This window comes from Pieris brassicae, chromosome 8 (assembly GCF_905147105.1).
Source record: "Pieris brassicae chromosome 8, ilPieBrab1.1, whole genome shotgun sequence".
Taxonomy (NCBI): Eukaryota; Metazoa; Arthropoda; class Insecta; order Lepidoptera; family Pieridae; genus Pieris; species Pieris brassicae.
In genome coordinates this window covers 4170919-4188949 of record NC_059672.1, presented here as the reverse complement: position 1 = coordinate 4188949, position 18031 = coordinate 4170919, and the positions used below count along the sequence as shown (strand labels likewise).

At 32.8% G+C, this 18031-nt stretch overlaps 1 protein-coding gene across 5 annotated transcripts in view; it reads right to left on the bottom strand.

Annotated features, from left to right (window-relative positions):
• Window positions 1–18031, bottom strand: part of LOC123713825 (cytochrome b5 reductase 4) — a 47490-nt gene that overhangs the window by 3337 nt on the left and 26122 nt on the right. For all 5 annotated transcript variants that reach the window (XM_045667703.1, XM_045667701.1, XM_045667700.1 and 2 more), the window contains 5 exons: window positions 4689–4835; window positions 3985–4053; window positions 3295–3917; window positions 2765–2981; window positions 1451–1638 (listed from right to left, as the gene is read on the bottom strand). In XM_045667703.1, the coding sequence (XP_045523659.1) occupies window positions 1451–1638; window positions 2765–2981; window positions 3295–3917; window positions 3985–4053; window positions 4689–4835 (1244 nt within the window). The remainder of the gene's footprint in view (window positions 1–1450; window positions 1639–2764; window positions 2982–3294; window positions 3918–3984; window positions 4054–4688; window positions 4836–18031) is intronic.

Here is an 18031-nt window from a genome sequence, read left to right as displayed (position 1 = left end):
TCGGCATGCCTTAGAAACAAAAAGACGGCGACTCAGGCACAGAAGGCTGATATTTGCACATAATTACACTCCTTATCGCAGTATTCGACCAAAATTAAAATAGAACGATAAACTTTTTTTTTAATTCTTCTTGATTATATTTTCATTTTAAAAATATAAGTTTATTTTATTATTCTGCTTTTAATTTTTACTTGGTCCGTACCAAAATGTACGGTCTTGGGTCATTGGGGTCCTTTAAATAATGGAGTGTTTTAGTTTTACTCTATATTCTTCTGTACAACAATAGAATATAAGTGACATAATGAAATGTTAATTGCTATGTAACGAATGAATGCAATGTAGCAGTTGGTATGAGAGTGTGCCTACGTATGGCTATACTCTCGGGGCGTAACTTTGACGATTTAGAAAAACTAAGAAATCCTTAAAAATAAATAGCTAAATAGCTCGTAAAAAAGATTTACAAGATTTTTAGTTATTTATTTAATGACGCTTTGTTGCATGTACAGAAGTTGAATACAATTGACAAAGGAGGGCAACTGGCGGCCTTATCGCTTTCGAGCGATCTCTTCCAGGCAACCAATGTTATGTAACTCCTTTTAGCTAACCTATAAAGAATCTCTTAAAAAAACAAATGATCATGAAACAGATATACAAATCTGCGGCTTAGACCAAAAAGGTTGTAGCGCCATTGGTTTTTTATACATATTTAAAATTCTTTACTCTAGGGACTGTTTATACTATGATATTAATAAAGTATTGAATTGATCTATTCTACATTCAGGGGGAGGCAGGTGCTGCGCACAAATTGTGATTGATGAGTATTTGCGTCATATCTACATTAGTTTAATACACCCATGCGTCTTCGTTAATAGAAATTAATCTATATTGTTTTTTTTATAGAACAGGGGCGAAAGGGGAGGAGGATTTTCTGATGCTAAGTGATACCGCCGCCGCCCATGGACACTCTTAATGTCAGAGACTCGCGAGTGCGTTGCCAGCCTTTAAAGAATTGATACGCTCTTTTCTTGAAGGACCCTGTACTTCCGTGGGCAGTTGGTTCCATATATCGGTGGTGCGCGGGTAAAATTCCTGAAAAACGCTCAGTTGTGGAACGACGGACGTCGATGTGATACAGGTGTATCGATTGGACCGCCGGTACCAGCGCTATGAGCATCATTTTTATTTATTGCATTGCGTAATAAGACCCCTGAAGAATCGCCATACTGGTACAAATGACCCAGTATCTTGTGCCACTATCTCCTGGTCTAAGTGTAACGGTTGTTACACTGACGCCTCCTTGACAATTTACATTATCTGATTGTATATGTACTATTAATGCAATGCAAAGTGAATTTATTATATTCTATGAAAATTTATTTAAACACAGTACAAACATTTAAAAAGTTGATACCTTTGAGAAATTAAAAAAAATATATATTCAAAATGCTACCTGCTGCAATCGAAAATTCCCGTAGGACCCCGACAGAGCGATGACGTCACCAAGCCCCAATGACGTCAGATACGGTGAGAGGCTGCCTGATTCGTAGCGCTTGACAGCTAACTTCAGGCAGCTGAATTCATTGCTTGAATTATCCCATCCGTCCCCAATGGGTGTGTACGATCGGATACATTCGGAATCTAGAAATAAGGATTAAACTTAAAAGTGTATCCGATTTTCTTCGAATTTTTGTTTCGATTGAAATGTAAAAATAATAAGGCTGGTCACAATTTTGATTTTAGGGAAGTTGTTTTAAAAAATAAATTCATAAAATAGTTATTAGTTCATATATTGCATTTTGAAATTATACAAAAAATTGCTTGATGAAAGATTGTATATAATAGTCTAGTTTTATATTAATGTTTTGAATTATAAAAATACAAATAAACAAAAGATGCACTGATTTTGTTAAATGTTTTTAGGCTATCAGCTATATTTATTATATTTTCCCGTAATTTGACAAAACAATCACAACTAACAGATGTACTCAGATAAAGATTTATTTAATACATTAATATTTGTATGATTTAAAAAGTAATGGTGGTCGGCGGAACTGCTATATCAAGTTGACCAGGTACCAAATCGATTTATTTAAAAATGTAATATGCTATTTAGATATTTTTATAATTTTTTTATCATAAACGGTTTCTTAATTAGGTCCGCGCGCAGATTTGTTTGGCAGCCAGTAACATTGTCATTCAATTTCTTTGGTTTAAATTTCTCAATCCGAACCACTACTAATCCCTAGATATTAAAAATATTAAAGAAGAAATTCCTTTCGACCGTTTTTACTTTTACAGATATTTTTCTTTTTAATTAGGACTGCGAGCATATTACTTTAGACAGCCAGTAATATTCATACAATTCATAATTGATCTCTTTGGGGATTGAAGCATTGAAAAACAAATTCCCATTTCATACCAATCCCCAGAGATTAAAAATATGAAAAGAAATAATTCGTTTCGCGCGTTATTACTTTGACAGATATTTTATTTTTAATCAGCAATGCGCATACATTTTTATTAACAGCCAGTAACATCTTCATATAATGTTCTTGGTCAATCTTTAGTCTTCAATCATATTTACTAACAATATCTAAATTCCAAATTCAAACAAAATTTAATCATAGAAACTAGAAATATATTATAGTCTATTCAGGAAGAAAGCTCTAATTGAATATATGGGTATCGTTATTTAAATCAGTCTTAACTCGGCCATTGATAATTTAACGATCTGTGAGTACAACTTAACTAGCTATTAGCATACCTGATTGCTTATGATGTACTCTGACATGGTGCCCCAGTGGTACTATAACCGGGCCGGTAATTGGGGCCAGAGTTATTAAACTTGTATCGTGTGTCACTCTACTAACATCCATCACACGACATTCCACCTTCATTGGCGTCGTTATCCGTATTGCATCACTGAAAGACGCCCCGCCACACCCTTTCCATACCTTACACTCGGACTTTAATGCTATTACCTAAAAAAATTGAATCATTCATTGAAGCCTTTAATTGGCTATAAAACCTTTGTAGATAACATTTTTAGCATTATTATAAAACGTGAAATATATACAGTCACATGCTTGCTAACATAGTAACGATAAGTAATATTCAAATGATTTTATTAAAAAGAACTGGAACTATCTTGTTGTCGAAAAGTTTTCTATTTTTAAATTGACTTCAAAGATCAATATCAATTAATACCATATAAAAATATATTGCTGGAGAGATAAGGAAAATACTATTTCATTCCTTATTCAAACACACTAGACAAAAACATATTTTATTCACCTCAATTTTCCCGCTCTCTGAATACATTTTTAGTTGAAGGGGATCTTTAAGACTTGCTTCGGGGACTAGCCTAAATATTCTAAGCCAACCATCTGTCGCCACTTCAACGGATAGAGTACCATTTGATAACTTCGCAGAGCCACCGGGATTGGTTAAATGTCCTGTATATATAGAGATAATAAGTTTCACTGAAGTCTGTATCCAATCGAAGCGTAATTGAGCTGGAGTGTCCTTAGATTTATCCGTCTTGGCAGGACTCGCCGCTGCTCTACGGCTAATCGATACCGGCAAATCGCTGGACTGTATTAAGCTCTGCATAATTTTGCTCGGCGGACTTCCTTTGACATTTTCTTCGCTCTTCGCCGTGATCTTTTTCCGTACCGGCGTTATGCAATTAGCTAAATTCTCCATCGATTTTCTAACTAGCTGAGCTTTTGAAGGCTCTCGTAACTTATCGGAGCGTGACAGTGGCGTGTTGAATAATTCGTCTGCGTCTGGTCTATCGAAAGACAGCGGGCCGACCAAGCATTTTGCTAATAAGGAATCGTAGTTGACCCACGGGTGGACCTTGTCGAAGAGCTCTGTAGCGTCCATTCCGGCTCCGCGCATCAATTCTTCGGGACCTTAAAACAAATGCTAATCAGGAATGGTATTCTTAGGGCAACGAACATACATTCATAGCACACATACCTCCAGGGTGATAAGGTAAGTAGTGGGTTATATTATATACACGTCCGCGTATTGCCAACCATGCGTCATCTGAAACAATATATTATTTTTTAAAAGTTACCAAAAATTCTAACCTAAAAATTTTGAACTGGACTGGACATTATGCTGTGGAAAAATTAACTAAATTATATCAACTAAACAATATTGTTAATATCTTTTTTATTTAAATTGTAACAAATTTTTTTTATTCTTAATATAGAATTTCAACAGAAATAGCTATTAGCTAGCTGAACCTAAGATATTAATACAAAGACAAATGCAAGTACATAGTTGATTTTTTATAAATAAATATTCTTATACAATAAGTGTTACTCTGTGAATGTGTCGGTCCTTGGTGTAATTTAAGACTACGGGACTATAATTATATGTTACAAAAAACATATAATCCATAGATTTATATTCGTCTAACATTCAACATCTATATATCTTAAACAAATTATGACCAGACCAAACTTCACGTTCAGCGCCTTGTCTAGCTCTAGTCTATAAATGATTCCATTACAGTGAAATTATCCATGGACTACCTTTAATAATTTTTGGGAAGCTAATAATTGTTTTACATACTTATCGATCATTAAGTCACCATACTAGGTGTAGTATAGCGACTTAATCCAAACAAAATATCAGCTTTTACACACAACACAAGACGCCGTTTTAAGACTTACTTTGAGTATTATGCAATGATAGTTCCGAAGGTGATACAGGTCTCACTCGTCCACCTACACCTGTTAAATCCTTTCCTGAATTCCCTAAACGAATCCAGTCCATAAGACTGTGGCCTGGTTGCAATGCACATTTGTTTCGAGGGTTGCCTGAAAGAAAAATAATAATTTTAGTGGAGTATATTGTTTATCTTGAAGAGAACTATAAATGACGATATGCGTTGAAAGAATATACGTACAATTGTGTAAACATTGGAAGAGTTCTGTCACGGATAATATTTTACTACTAGTTTGTTAACTAGTTGAAAGTGTTCTATAGAACATACTTGCTTACTAAAATAATAAAGTAGAGAGTTCAAAAAGATCGTAGAAACTTGAAAACTATATTTTTTACGCAGATTGATTTATGATTGAGGTTTTAACTTTGATAAAAAATTGGTTTCGAAAATAGAAGTTCTTAAAACGAAATTTCGTTCTCGGGAGATAAATAGCATAATTTTCTTTCAGGCCCGCAATATAAAACGCCGAAGTTCTCAAGTTTAAACTGATAAGTTTTCCCCAATTACGCTGTCTTCGGGGACAGCGTTTCATAATGAAATTAATTTGACGCTAGTGGATTTGTTTACGTAATTGGTATTGGGCTAATGTTCCCAAAGAAATAATACAAATCGACAATAACTCTGCACGATCTATTAAGAACTGGCAATACAAGTTGATTTTGTTGGATTTAGCGTTTCCTGAGATTTGAATTTGTGTTGCATATGGTATACTGCGCTTAGGACAAAAAGATTCCCAGGTCAACAATTTAGTTTAATGACAACCTTTACCTTGACATAAAGTTCAGAAGTCAATAGTTTTTTTAAGCATTAACTATAATATTGGCAGCATCTGACATGTTTAAAATAAAAGTAAAACATATCTAATAGATAACAACATAACTTTGACACTTGACATAGGAAGCTTTCGCGGGAAGTGCAATTGATATAATGACAGCCATAGTTAAAACTTTATTTTAAATATTATCCAGACGGCGATAAACTTATAATTAAATTATAAAGTCAGTTGAAATTTTACGTAATTGGTCATCATTATTGTTCATGACAACCGAGTATTGAAACTCTCTAACAATATGATTAAGGTCTCTTAAATATAATTATCATAACCTAGATCGGTTTCATAAGGCTTTTTGACCTAAATATTTTGTTGAGTATCAACCGATACAATTTTTACCTGCCTATGATAATTCCCTTTTAATATGAATGTATTTATAAAAACTGTTTGCGACTGTCTCATTATTGAACGTTTTGCACGTTTCGCGTGCTTTACAGCGTGCGTGGTCATGGTGACTGTTTGAAAAGTGTTTTCTTAATGTGTAAAAGCTATGTTAACAAAAGACAATACTATGTAACTTGGTTGTCATATATTTATGAGATGCCTTCAAAAAATTTGTATTTCATAGATATCTTTGGTCTGTTTTAACAATTTTATATTAAGTTTTGTCACAAATATTGTGATACAAAGCTCACGTAGTATAGTACAAATTTAGTGCAGAATAAATTTTATTTGTCATCACATTATGTTACGTGAATAAACATAATTGCTTGACTTGGATATCCATACGATACGATTCTAACTAACTATTCGTTGTCCCTTTAGCGTTCCTATATTGTCAATGTACCTATAAGTAAAATAGAGTGTCAATTCGCAGCGGTATCATTAAACATCATGTGAGCCTCCTGCCTGTCTGCTTTCTCTTTTATAAAAAATTACAGCTTTTGATTGAAACACGAGTCTCTTAATTAATTCATACAAACTACATCAGTCTATTTACACTGTTTTAACACCATTGGACAGAAAGGGACAAAAACATACGCATCGCCAATTTACGAACACATGAAAAATATTGAAGAACACTGTAATTTTATGAGGAATTTACGGAACACCCGATTACATTAATACATTTTTGGCAAAACAAACATTTACTTTGTCGCAATTTTCCAATAGGGGATATAATCCTCGGTCATAAATGTAAGCCCTTATATCGCAAGGGACTTTTATGAGGGTCTTATAACGTTATATTACTACAGGAAAGCTTCACTTACGTATAGGAATTTTTATTGACTGTTAATGATTTTCTTTGTTTACAAGAAAGCTATATTATATATATGTCAGAGAATGCTCGGATTAACAGGAAATGTTATGATCGGGTCAATTGACAGGTGATTTTTAATTACGGTTAACCATCGAGATTTCTATTAGGTGCAAACTAGCTAGTCTCTGGCAGAATGACAAGCGCTGTGAAACAACTCTGGTCCTCAGCATAATGCTGAGCCAGGGCCAATTACAACACACACACCCTTTACACAATTAAACCGTTTTCTTAATAAAAAAAATTATCTATTGATTATTGTTATTTTATGTGTTTCTGTGTGTGTTTTGTTAGTAATAAATGTTATCTCTATGTCTACTACTTTTAAGTCTTAGTTTATTTTGATGCGATTTGTTTCCTTAATACTGAAAAATAATACGAATATAACTTAACGCTTTGAATAAACCAAGCGACTATCAACCCTTACGGCGCTATATTTCTTATAAACCGTGGTATAAAATAAAAATACAAACACGATTTAATTTCTTTAAGCGTTTTAATTTACGTAAAAGCTTTAATGAAAGCTTACGTGTATACCCTTGTCGTGGTATTAAACACTCTTCAACGCACCCAACTAAAGCCGTAAAAATGAAACTTACGGTAATATGTGTTTCATCATCGTTTTTCAATCTAATAGGCAAGTAGGTGATCAGCCTTCTGTACCTGATACACGGCGTCGAGTTGATGTTCCCCATTCACCCTTCGAGCATTTGCTAAATGCGCACATAGAAAGAAAGCAAAGTGGTGCACGGCGGGGAATCGAATTTACGCCCTCAGGGATGAGAGTCGCACGCTGAAGCCACTAGGCCAACACTGCTTTATTAGATAAATAAATGATAATGAGACAGATATAGAAATCTGAGTCTCAGACATACAAAGAGGTTGTAGAGCCACTGGTTTTTGTTTTAAAAGAAATATTAGGAAAAGATAAATAAATCAAAATTTTCGAAACCCAAATTTAGATTAATAAATAATAGTTTAACAAATAAATAAATTTCTTGCTTTTTATCGCGATTTGCGTTTGATTATGAAAGAAAGAATGTATAAAGTGTCGTCTCTTGGTTTAATGAGGTACATAACGTCTACTTTAATACTGCTACGGCGTAGCATGTCGTAGACGTTCCCAGACGATCTTAGATTTCTTTATTTAGCCGTTGAAATAACAGCTTGTATTCTTAAATCAAGCATTTATTTGAAAATGGAACGATATAAACGCAATAAAATAGCGAAGCGGAAATAACGGGACGACGCAATTCAGCGAAGTCGGGGAAATCAATACGGTATAGTGAGCAAATATAGTTGTGCCAATTAGTGATACAGGAATTTGAGATTTTCTTTAAACTATTTAATCGATAACTTTATATTTGTTATTAATGATCTAAGGACGTATCAGTTACAGTATATGAGACCTTGTATGTAACACATTCACACTTAAACCGCTGTACTAATTCTATTAAATTGATAGAAATATCAAAATAACGAACTTATTAACTAAAATTGACGTTTCTAATGTTTGACAGCAATTATAATCGAGAGACGAAGTTTTTTGTAGTTATAAAAATATATAACATTCTTTCACCGTTATATACATCATTAAAAAAATCTTGTCTTGACATAGGCCTATGTATAATATTTACCCAAGTACATACGCAACAGTTATCATTGTATTAAATATTAACTTTTGTAATACAAATATATAACCATGAAAATATGTACTTGTTAAAGACTTGAACTAAAAACCTGAAACTGAGCAAAGTCCCACACTACCTACGCAATAGCAGTCTTCCGTGATTGCACAGGATTTCAAAATAGTAAGCTAGTTTTGATTGCATAACAAATGTAACGAATGTACCTTCAACAGTATTAAAGAAGTAAGAGTGTACCGAGAATTTTTTAGTGGCTTCGACTGAGACTCTCATCCCTGAGGTTGTAGGTTCGATCCTCAGCCGTGCACCAAAAGACTCTCTTTCTATGTGCGCATTTAACATTCGCTCGAAGGGTATAGGAAAACATTATCAGGAATCCGGCTTGCCTTATACCCAAAAAAGTCGGCGTTCGTCGAATCAGAAGGCTGATCACCTACGTGCATATTAGGCTATAAATGATCATGAAACAGATAAAGAAATGTGAGGCCCAGACCTACAAAGTTTGTAGTGCCATTGATTCATTTTATTTTAAAAGACTCACAGTACAATTTACTTCTAAATGTGTATAATAACCCCGAAATTTTGCGCGAAGTCTCGTGATATAAGCATAAGATGAAAATGTTTACGAGCTTCACGACGTAACTTAATCGCTCTTAATCTTATGTCAAGCAACACATAAGCCGCTCTTAAGCAACACATAACTCAACACAAATTAGCTATATAATTTACAAGATAATGTTGCTTTGCCACGAACTACTCGTAACGTTATTATTACAGAACTGCCATGCCTTTCGTAAAGATTAAGAGAAACTTAGTGCTCAGTCTGACTCCCAACTGAAACGTAATGGATTTGACGTTACTTAGAGCTAAGTATGGACTCTGACTCTTATTAATACCATCGAACTTAGGTGTCAAATATAATTTATAGATAACTAATATTATTTGTTAAATAATTATAAACTCTGTGACATATGATAGCTTACAGTAACGCCAATGCTCTGACAAAAATATTATTAAGATAAAAGATTAGCATTTTCGTATATTCATAATAAATAAACTATTACTGATTAACAAAACAAGACCGATAAATAAATATCAGAGCCTACGGCTGGTTGTTCACAGGTTATTGTAAGAGTAATCGATGTACATAAAATGTAGGAAAAATTCAGGTAACCGCCTTAATGAAACCCTTTTTTCTTTACATAGCCTATTTTTCATGAAAACCTTTTTCCTAAGAGTAATCTTCCAATTAAGGTTAATGCGTTTTACAGTCTTCTTTGGCACTTTCCTCGCAACAAAACATTAAATGTATCCTCTTTGATTTTTTAAGTCTAAACATGGAAAGCTAATTCACTCTATAGTCTATGATTAAATAATAAATGTCATTAAATAATTATTACAGAACCATTGGTATATATGTATCTAAGACTAAGTCTTGTAAATTCAGACTTTCATTTATATATTCACGCCTTTTACTCCGAAGGGGTTGGCAGAGTACACGGATCTCCTCTTGCTATGGTCCTGACAAACCTCTATCGCTTCATCCATGACATTCACCATACATGCTTGTCTTTTATGTGTACTTCTAATAACATTATATTATTGACTTGCTTCCTACACATTTTAACGTCTCAAGAATCACAGAATCAAATAATCACATAGTATTTGAGTTTATCGTGTTCATACAGACACGAACCTCCTTTTATAAGGAATCATAATATTATTACGAGCTTTGATCGAATAGAAAAGCTGTTCTTCAAGGGTTTCTTTATTTGTGAGAGAATTTAATTACGCAAAAATACATTAATTAGACGCGCAAAACACTTTAATTATGTTCTAGAAAAATCTAAAAAATATTTAACCAGTTCATCGAGGACAATACTCGATGAACAATATAAGTAAAACTTTTCATTATTATAATACATTATTAACACTGTTTTGTACGTTACATTATTGAAATTCTGTATCTTCAATCATCTTTGTATTGGAATAATGTAGCCACAGTGGTATCACACATACAAAAAAAACACTTTAGTTGTTTGTTTTAATAGGGCGGGATATTGCCTTAGCGGCTTGAGGGTGCAACTAGATTCCCGGCTGTGCACCAACTTCTTTTTATGAGGGCATTTAACACTTGTTCGTAGAGTGAAGAAAAACAACGAGAGGAGACCGACCTGCTTTATACCCAAAAAGTCGGTATTAATGTTACTTGCTATTAGACAACAAATGGTTACAGAATGCAGAAATCTGCGGCCTAGACGTAGTGGTTGCCTGGAAGAGATCGCTCGAAAGCGATAAGGCCGCCGGTTGCCCTCCTTTTGATTTAATTATGTTCAATTTTTTTATATTGTAATGTAACAAAGTGTTAATAAATAAATAAGATTGTATTATTATTGTATTGTAAGAAGAATTCGTAAATCCTGTAAAACACTGCATCAACTTTGTCTATGCACTAAATGTGTACTGAAAATGTAATATTATATTATTTATTTATTTACACTTCGTTAAAATTATAGACAAAACAAATAACATAACACAAAAATTATATGATGGTAGTTGCGGCCTTATCGTTAAGCGATCACTTCCAGTCAATACCAGATGGATTGAAGTGCATAACAATCCCAAACCTTCATCGAAATTAATAAAATAAACTAAAAGCTATCTCACGGATTCGTGAATTGCAATGAATATGAAATACAAGAATTACAAAAGTCACGATTATATATAATATATGTATAAATAACTTCGCTGAACCATTCAAGCGTCGTAATTAAAAATCTAATAGAGAAAAAAAGCGAGTTTAATGAATGAAAAGATCTTAAGAAAAATGTTTTAGACTGGTTTTGACCGCGAGACATTGAAAGTGCAAATTCAGCGGATCAGGCATTTTTTGGTTTATCTTCGTATAAATTGTGACGAACAAAGGAATTTAGTAAACTTCAATTTTATTTTATGGCTCGCTTCTTCAAGTATTCAAAGTCATTAAAATTATAATAATTTTACGGTTTCAAAGTGAAAAATTAAACGTGTATACCGCATCTGAGGCATGATTAAACATTGATTAACTGCATTTTTTAATGTTCTGATTATTAGTATCTAGTTTATTGGAAAGAACTGTTCTGCGTTTAGGACATGTATGTACAACTCAACATTTAGCAAGGCTTCGTATTGTTGATGGCAATATTTGTGAGTGTGGAGAAGATATTGGTGACCTCGACCATATTTTCTTTTCTTGTTCCCAATATGACCGCACCTCCTTTCTATGTTCCTTACCTTCCTTCCTTAATTACTACATGTTCCGTTTCCGACTAAAATCTCCTGCCTTTTGCTATATCCTTTATTGTATTATCTTCTTTCATAATCAATAATAATATTAAGATGTAATATGTTTATGTACATATTTTGTTTTTAACTAGCTTATCCCTTTGTTTTCTTTTAATGTCTTAGTTTAAGTTTCTCGCGTGTAGTTTTCCCACCTTTTACTTGAAACTGGCATAAAGTTAAAACTATTGCCATAATATTTAAAAAAATAACTGTTCTAAGCAGTAAGACCCATTGACAATAGAATAATAATATATTAAACTCCGCTTCTAAATACGATTTCAGGCGACTCCAGGTCGGAATTCATAGAACTTCTTGAATCAAAAATAACAAACATGTCAAATTGTTCTTTGTCTAAACCTCTTTGAAGTAGACAAAAAGACAACAAAAAGCCCATTGGGAAGTTACCATAGCATACTTCGTTGTCATACAAGTTTATTACACAGCCTCACGCCCACATCTACGCAAATATGAACTATGATAATTTTATTCATAGCATTCTATAAATAACATAAACCAACTGAACATAAAACGAGATTTGTTAAAGAATTTTATTAGATTATTAAAAATTGGTTTATGTGGTCGACAGGTTTTTGAACCAGGGTGAAAATTGTGAATATATATATCTGAAATTCAATAATTTTTGAGTTTATTCGTTAAAACATACTAAAATCTCTTCCCTCTATATATTATTTGACTTAATCAGCAAACATAGGGTAATTTGAAATTTGAAGAAAATATTTTTTTTATAAATAACAGGCGGCAAACGGGTAGGAGTGACCTGATAAAGCGATACCGCCGCCCTTGGACGCTCACACTGCCAGAACACTCAAGTACATTGCCGACCTTTTAAGTATTGGTACCCTCTTTTCTTGAAGGACCATAATACGAATTGATTCGGAAAATTTTAGAGGGTGGCTGGTTCAACATCGTGGTGGCAAAACCCGCCTTAAGAGCGTTTGTGGAACGACGGACGTAGACGTCGATACGGGTGGAATTTCGTATTCCGCCTAGACGAGCTAGTTTAAATATAAATAATAAGAAGGTATATTTTATAAGTTATAGAATTAGATAACTGTGAAATTATTTATTACCCACAAAAATTCGTAACATTTATAAATTCGTAGTTTTATAAATTTAAAATTCCAGAACACTAAAATTACAATATGAAAACTGCTGTCCATTGCAATTTGCATAATAATTAAGCTTTCATGAGAATAAAATTGCCATTTTGTTAATGAGAATAAAGTTGATCTTAATATATTAATTCTTATTATAAAAATCTTCGCCAATCGCTTTGGCTATATGTATTTAGAGGAAATATGTTCAAAAAACGGTAGGAATTCTTGAGAGATTACCCCAATTTGGTTAAACGCGCTGATTATATCTCGTGGACTACGGATTCATATTGAAAAATTCTGTATCGCATTTAATATTAAAGCTAGCATATTTAATCCATGTGGAGTTTGGTTTTATTAAAGCATTCAAAAATTTAACAAATAATATTAATATGTCAGTTTAAAACGTCTAAATCCTATTAATTATAATAGAATTGTTCTTCGTACACAGAATCCGATAATTAAAAAAATACAAACATAACTAACATTTGTCAAAACCATGACGTTTGACGTTAGGACCAAGAAGTTTTACCTTTTTTTTCTATGGCACATTAGGATTGTACTTATCTATAGCCGCGATATTTTTCGCTTTTGGCGCCATTCCTTACGTTTGATCACAACTTATAAGATAAGACAAGGTATTAAATCATTCATGTAAATCAATAAAAAAAATCTGTCGTATTTTTATAAACTACTATTCATATCAAATCGATAACATGTTTCAACAAATGTTGAACTTTGTTGAAAAGTTGGATGTAAACAACTGAAAACATTTGCTAATATAATGATAACAAATAAAAATAGCTTCGCAGAAGCAGTATAAGTGTGAATTTTACGATTGCTTATGAGCGATCATAAATATTTATGTTTCAAAGTATTTTTTCACACTAATGGTGTATATTGTCTACGCTCGTTACACTAAAGTACATTCCTTTAATATTTAAATCATGTTAAGGAGTAGTTACTTAATAATAAGGTTATATATGTCAGAAAATGTTATGATGACTTTTATCGTTGCTTTGGTAAATCATTAGCATTCTTCTATTACTTATAAGAATCGCAATTTAATTTGTTTTGTTATTATTTAAATATTTCATAGTTTGGGATCATTACTTAACGAATAAATGTACTAATATTGATACGACCAATCAGAGCAGAGTAAATGCCGAAAGAGGGATCGAGGGGTCATCTTGACTTGGACAGTGCGTTTAGGAAACGCAGTACACAGCACTTAAAAACTCAAACTAACTTTATTCATAGAGGTAAACAAGTACACTAATGAACGACGGAAAATAACTTAATTTAATTGTAAATTAACATTTACTACCAGTTCCCAATTCAAGGGCGTAGAGCGGGCAAGAAGAACTAGCAAGAAACTCTCCGCCACTCTTTTTATTAGACAAGTTTTGAGTCTTACTGAGGAGTCAGAGGAAATTTGTGGTGAAGAGAGGTTGGACCGAGTTGGGTGTAGTATATTGTGATTAAAAGTGAGATCGGTGGCCTGCTCCCGCTGATCGACTTTAAGCAAAAGTGTTATTGGTTGATTCTTACCAAAATCTAAATTAAATATTGTACGATGATTATTGGTGTCTTTTGTGATTTCACTTAACCCACATGACCCCTCACTAATCCCGATAATTATGATCGCATTATCGATGAAGTGATGAAATTTATCCGACATATTAACACTCTGTCATTAGTACATAACATCAGATAACATAAATTATTAAGGAAACAACAGGCGGCCTTATCGCTAGCAAGCGATCTCTTCCAGGCAATCCTAGTAATAAATATTAAGTGTTAAGTGCATAACTAAATTAACAAAAATAAATTAACGCAAATTACACATTAAGTTACGGATTTAATTTAATTCTATGTAATGATGTGTGTTTTGATTATTTATATATATTTTTAAGGTATTGATATTATACACCTAGCCATATTACTCGTAGAAAGCTACAGTTGTGTTAATTGTCAGAATCAAATTCTATTGTGTTAAGTTCAAAAGTGTTAAGTGCATAACTAAATTAACAAAAATAAATAAACGCAAATTACACATTAAGTTACGGATTTAATTTAATTCTATGTAATGATTAAGTGCTTTGATTATTTAATATATATTTAAGGTATATTAGACACCTAGCCATATTACTCGTAGAAAGCTACAGTTGTGTTAATTGTCAGAATCAAATTCTATTACACAATTCTTTTCTCTACCGGAACCTACATATACACAATTGACATTTTAAAATTGAAACCACAAGGGATTTTCTGTAAGTGTACATCCTGAATGCGGTATTTTTCCGTTTCAAGCGAATCTATATTATATATCTTTTTTTTCTAGCATTTTCTAATTATAAAAACAAACAGATCTATAAACAATTAACGGAGTAATTATTCGACTAATAATATATTATAATTATCGATTATGTATTTTGTAATTATGTCAAAAAATGAAAACCCACTTCACAAACCCGAAGAGAAAAATAATACAAGTCATGTATGTTTAGGAAAGAAAAATAATTTAAGCTACCAATTCTATTTTATTACTTTAGGGACAAGGATAATCCTATCAAAAAGGGCGAAAAGACTCATTGTTTCTATTCACGTACGCCCTCAATATTTTAGCGAAGAACTGAAAATGACAAAGAACAGCAATACTTACTGAATATTAACAACTCTACTATTTTTCTTTTAACTTTGTTGCCAGTCTATATATCGTCTCCCAATTAAACTGAAGTTTATGGCGTAATTATTTTAATATATTGCCGACCTCCGCAGGGAGGCTTCCTAAAATTGATTCGTTCGTAACGAGCCCTATCAGATATTGAGTAAAACAAAGTCGGGACCGTCTACAACGGGTCAAGGGATTTGAATTTTATTTTAATATTTATCTTTTGAATAATAGTGAGCAGTGTTGGGCTAATAGCTTAAGCGACCCTCATCAAACGAACCAGCTGCCCACTGAAGTATATCCGAACCAATTCCACTAGAAAAGCATACCAATTCGTAAAATGCCGGCAAGGCCCTTGCAAGCCTTCTAGAGATAGAAGAAAGATGGCAGCACCAATGGATTATTATTGGGTATATAAAAGAAAACTGTAGTCTATTCTCTATAAAATAGGCGGGAAACGAAGCTATCAATCAACCATAAAAGATAACTAAATACGGTCCAAATTTAAAAGTTCGGCAAATGAAATGCGTTTTACAGCGAATTGGGAAAGATTATCAGCGATCAACGAACTAAATAGTAGACAAAAGGGACGTTATAATTTTCTATTATGATAATGAACTATCTAAAATAAGCGTTGCGTGTATGGAGAAATTCTAAGACAATAACCGTAAAATTGAATGTTTTTAATCCGGTAAATGGTTCTACTAATGTCCTAAATCAAATTTCGTATAAACAGAATAATCCGCGGTCATTGTATAATTTTGTCATTATTATACGAAATAAAAACATATGCCTGAATATTCTTTACAAACGGCCTAATGACAAATTTAGTTCAAGCTTAGTTGTATGTTTCGCCATGACTTTTTGCTAATAATTTATATATTCAACCAAACATAACAATGAAATATACAGTATTTAAAATTTTCTAAATCTAAAGAGAAATTATAAAAAAATATGTGCGTGTAAAGTGTAAACACGTAGGAGGTGAAACTTCTTTATGACCTTATTTTTCGAAAAATGATCTATTATATGCAACTTTACAGAAATTGGTTAAATAAAGTTAAAATAGATAAAATTTTACAAGTCTTTTATTATCATAGACATACATATATAGAATACAAATAATACAATTATTTCATTTTACCTCATTACTACTAAGATTATTACAGAATTGCATTAATTGTAATATAATTATGACTATCATTGTTATCGTTATTATATATTTTTCTTATTTGGCTTCGAATCTCTTCGAAGTGAACGATTCTTCGAAACTCTTCGAACCGTGGTAGGGACAAGAAAAAGATGGCGCGTAACGGAAAAATGTGACGCGTAACAAAAAATGTGACACGTAACGGAAACATGTGACGCGCGACGAAATAATGTTTCACGCAACGGAATAATGTGACGCGTAACCGAAAAATTTGACGGTAAATTTGTATTGCGAAACTTATTCGTTGAGCGCGGAAACTACCAACTCTGGAGTCACCGTTAATACCAGGCGCCAACTTAAATCTTTTATTATCGCCTATGCACTGATACCCTACAGCCCAAGACTTTTCGAGACGTTTATCACCATCGTCTCTTCTGTTAATTAATATCAATACACATTTATAGGGAAAGATTTATTTTAACGAACTTCACTTAATTATATTTCTTACTCCAGTGTTCGATCAATTTTGTCACAACGATATTTTTGTCACAAACGTTTCTTGTAAGTTGTAGGCGTCTGGTATTTATTATTATTAATTCTACATATACGACTACTAGATGAAAATTAGTAGTCACTGGTTCGTACTGTTAGGCCGTAGAATTAAAATGCCTTTTAAAAAAAGGATTTAATTAAAATAGTAGTTACAATACAAAAATTAGACAACGGCACTCTTAGAATGATATTCGCAGACTGACCAAAGTCACTAGAGAACGTAATGCTCTAAGTCTGCATTGATGATGCAAATGATGAGTTATCATTATGACTAACAGACTAGGGATGTAACAGTACGACATAAATAATAATAATAAATTTATGTCGGAAATATGATTGTCTAACTCTAACAGGACTTGGACTATTAATACACCAATATATTAAGAAAAACACTTTTTGAACAGATTAATGTATTATTTTTAAAACTTATAGTTATTTACATAATTCTAAATTTAAAAAAAAATTCCGACGTTTCGCGTACTTTTCAGTGTGCGTGGTCACGGTGACCACGAATGTGTAAAAGCTATTTTAACAAAAGACAATACTGCACCAATATATGTATAAACACCTCGGATTTAAAATCCTCTTTCAACGTAAAAAAACGATTTCGCCGTAATCGCATAAGTCTGATTGCTACCCTTTCAGGATGAACAAAGGCCTCGCAATTACGGTGTTTCGGGGTATTGTTTCCACAGATATTAAGTTATACCTTGACAACGCACACTCAGACACAAAC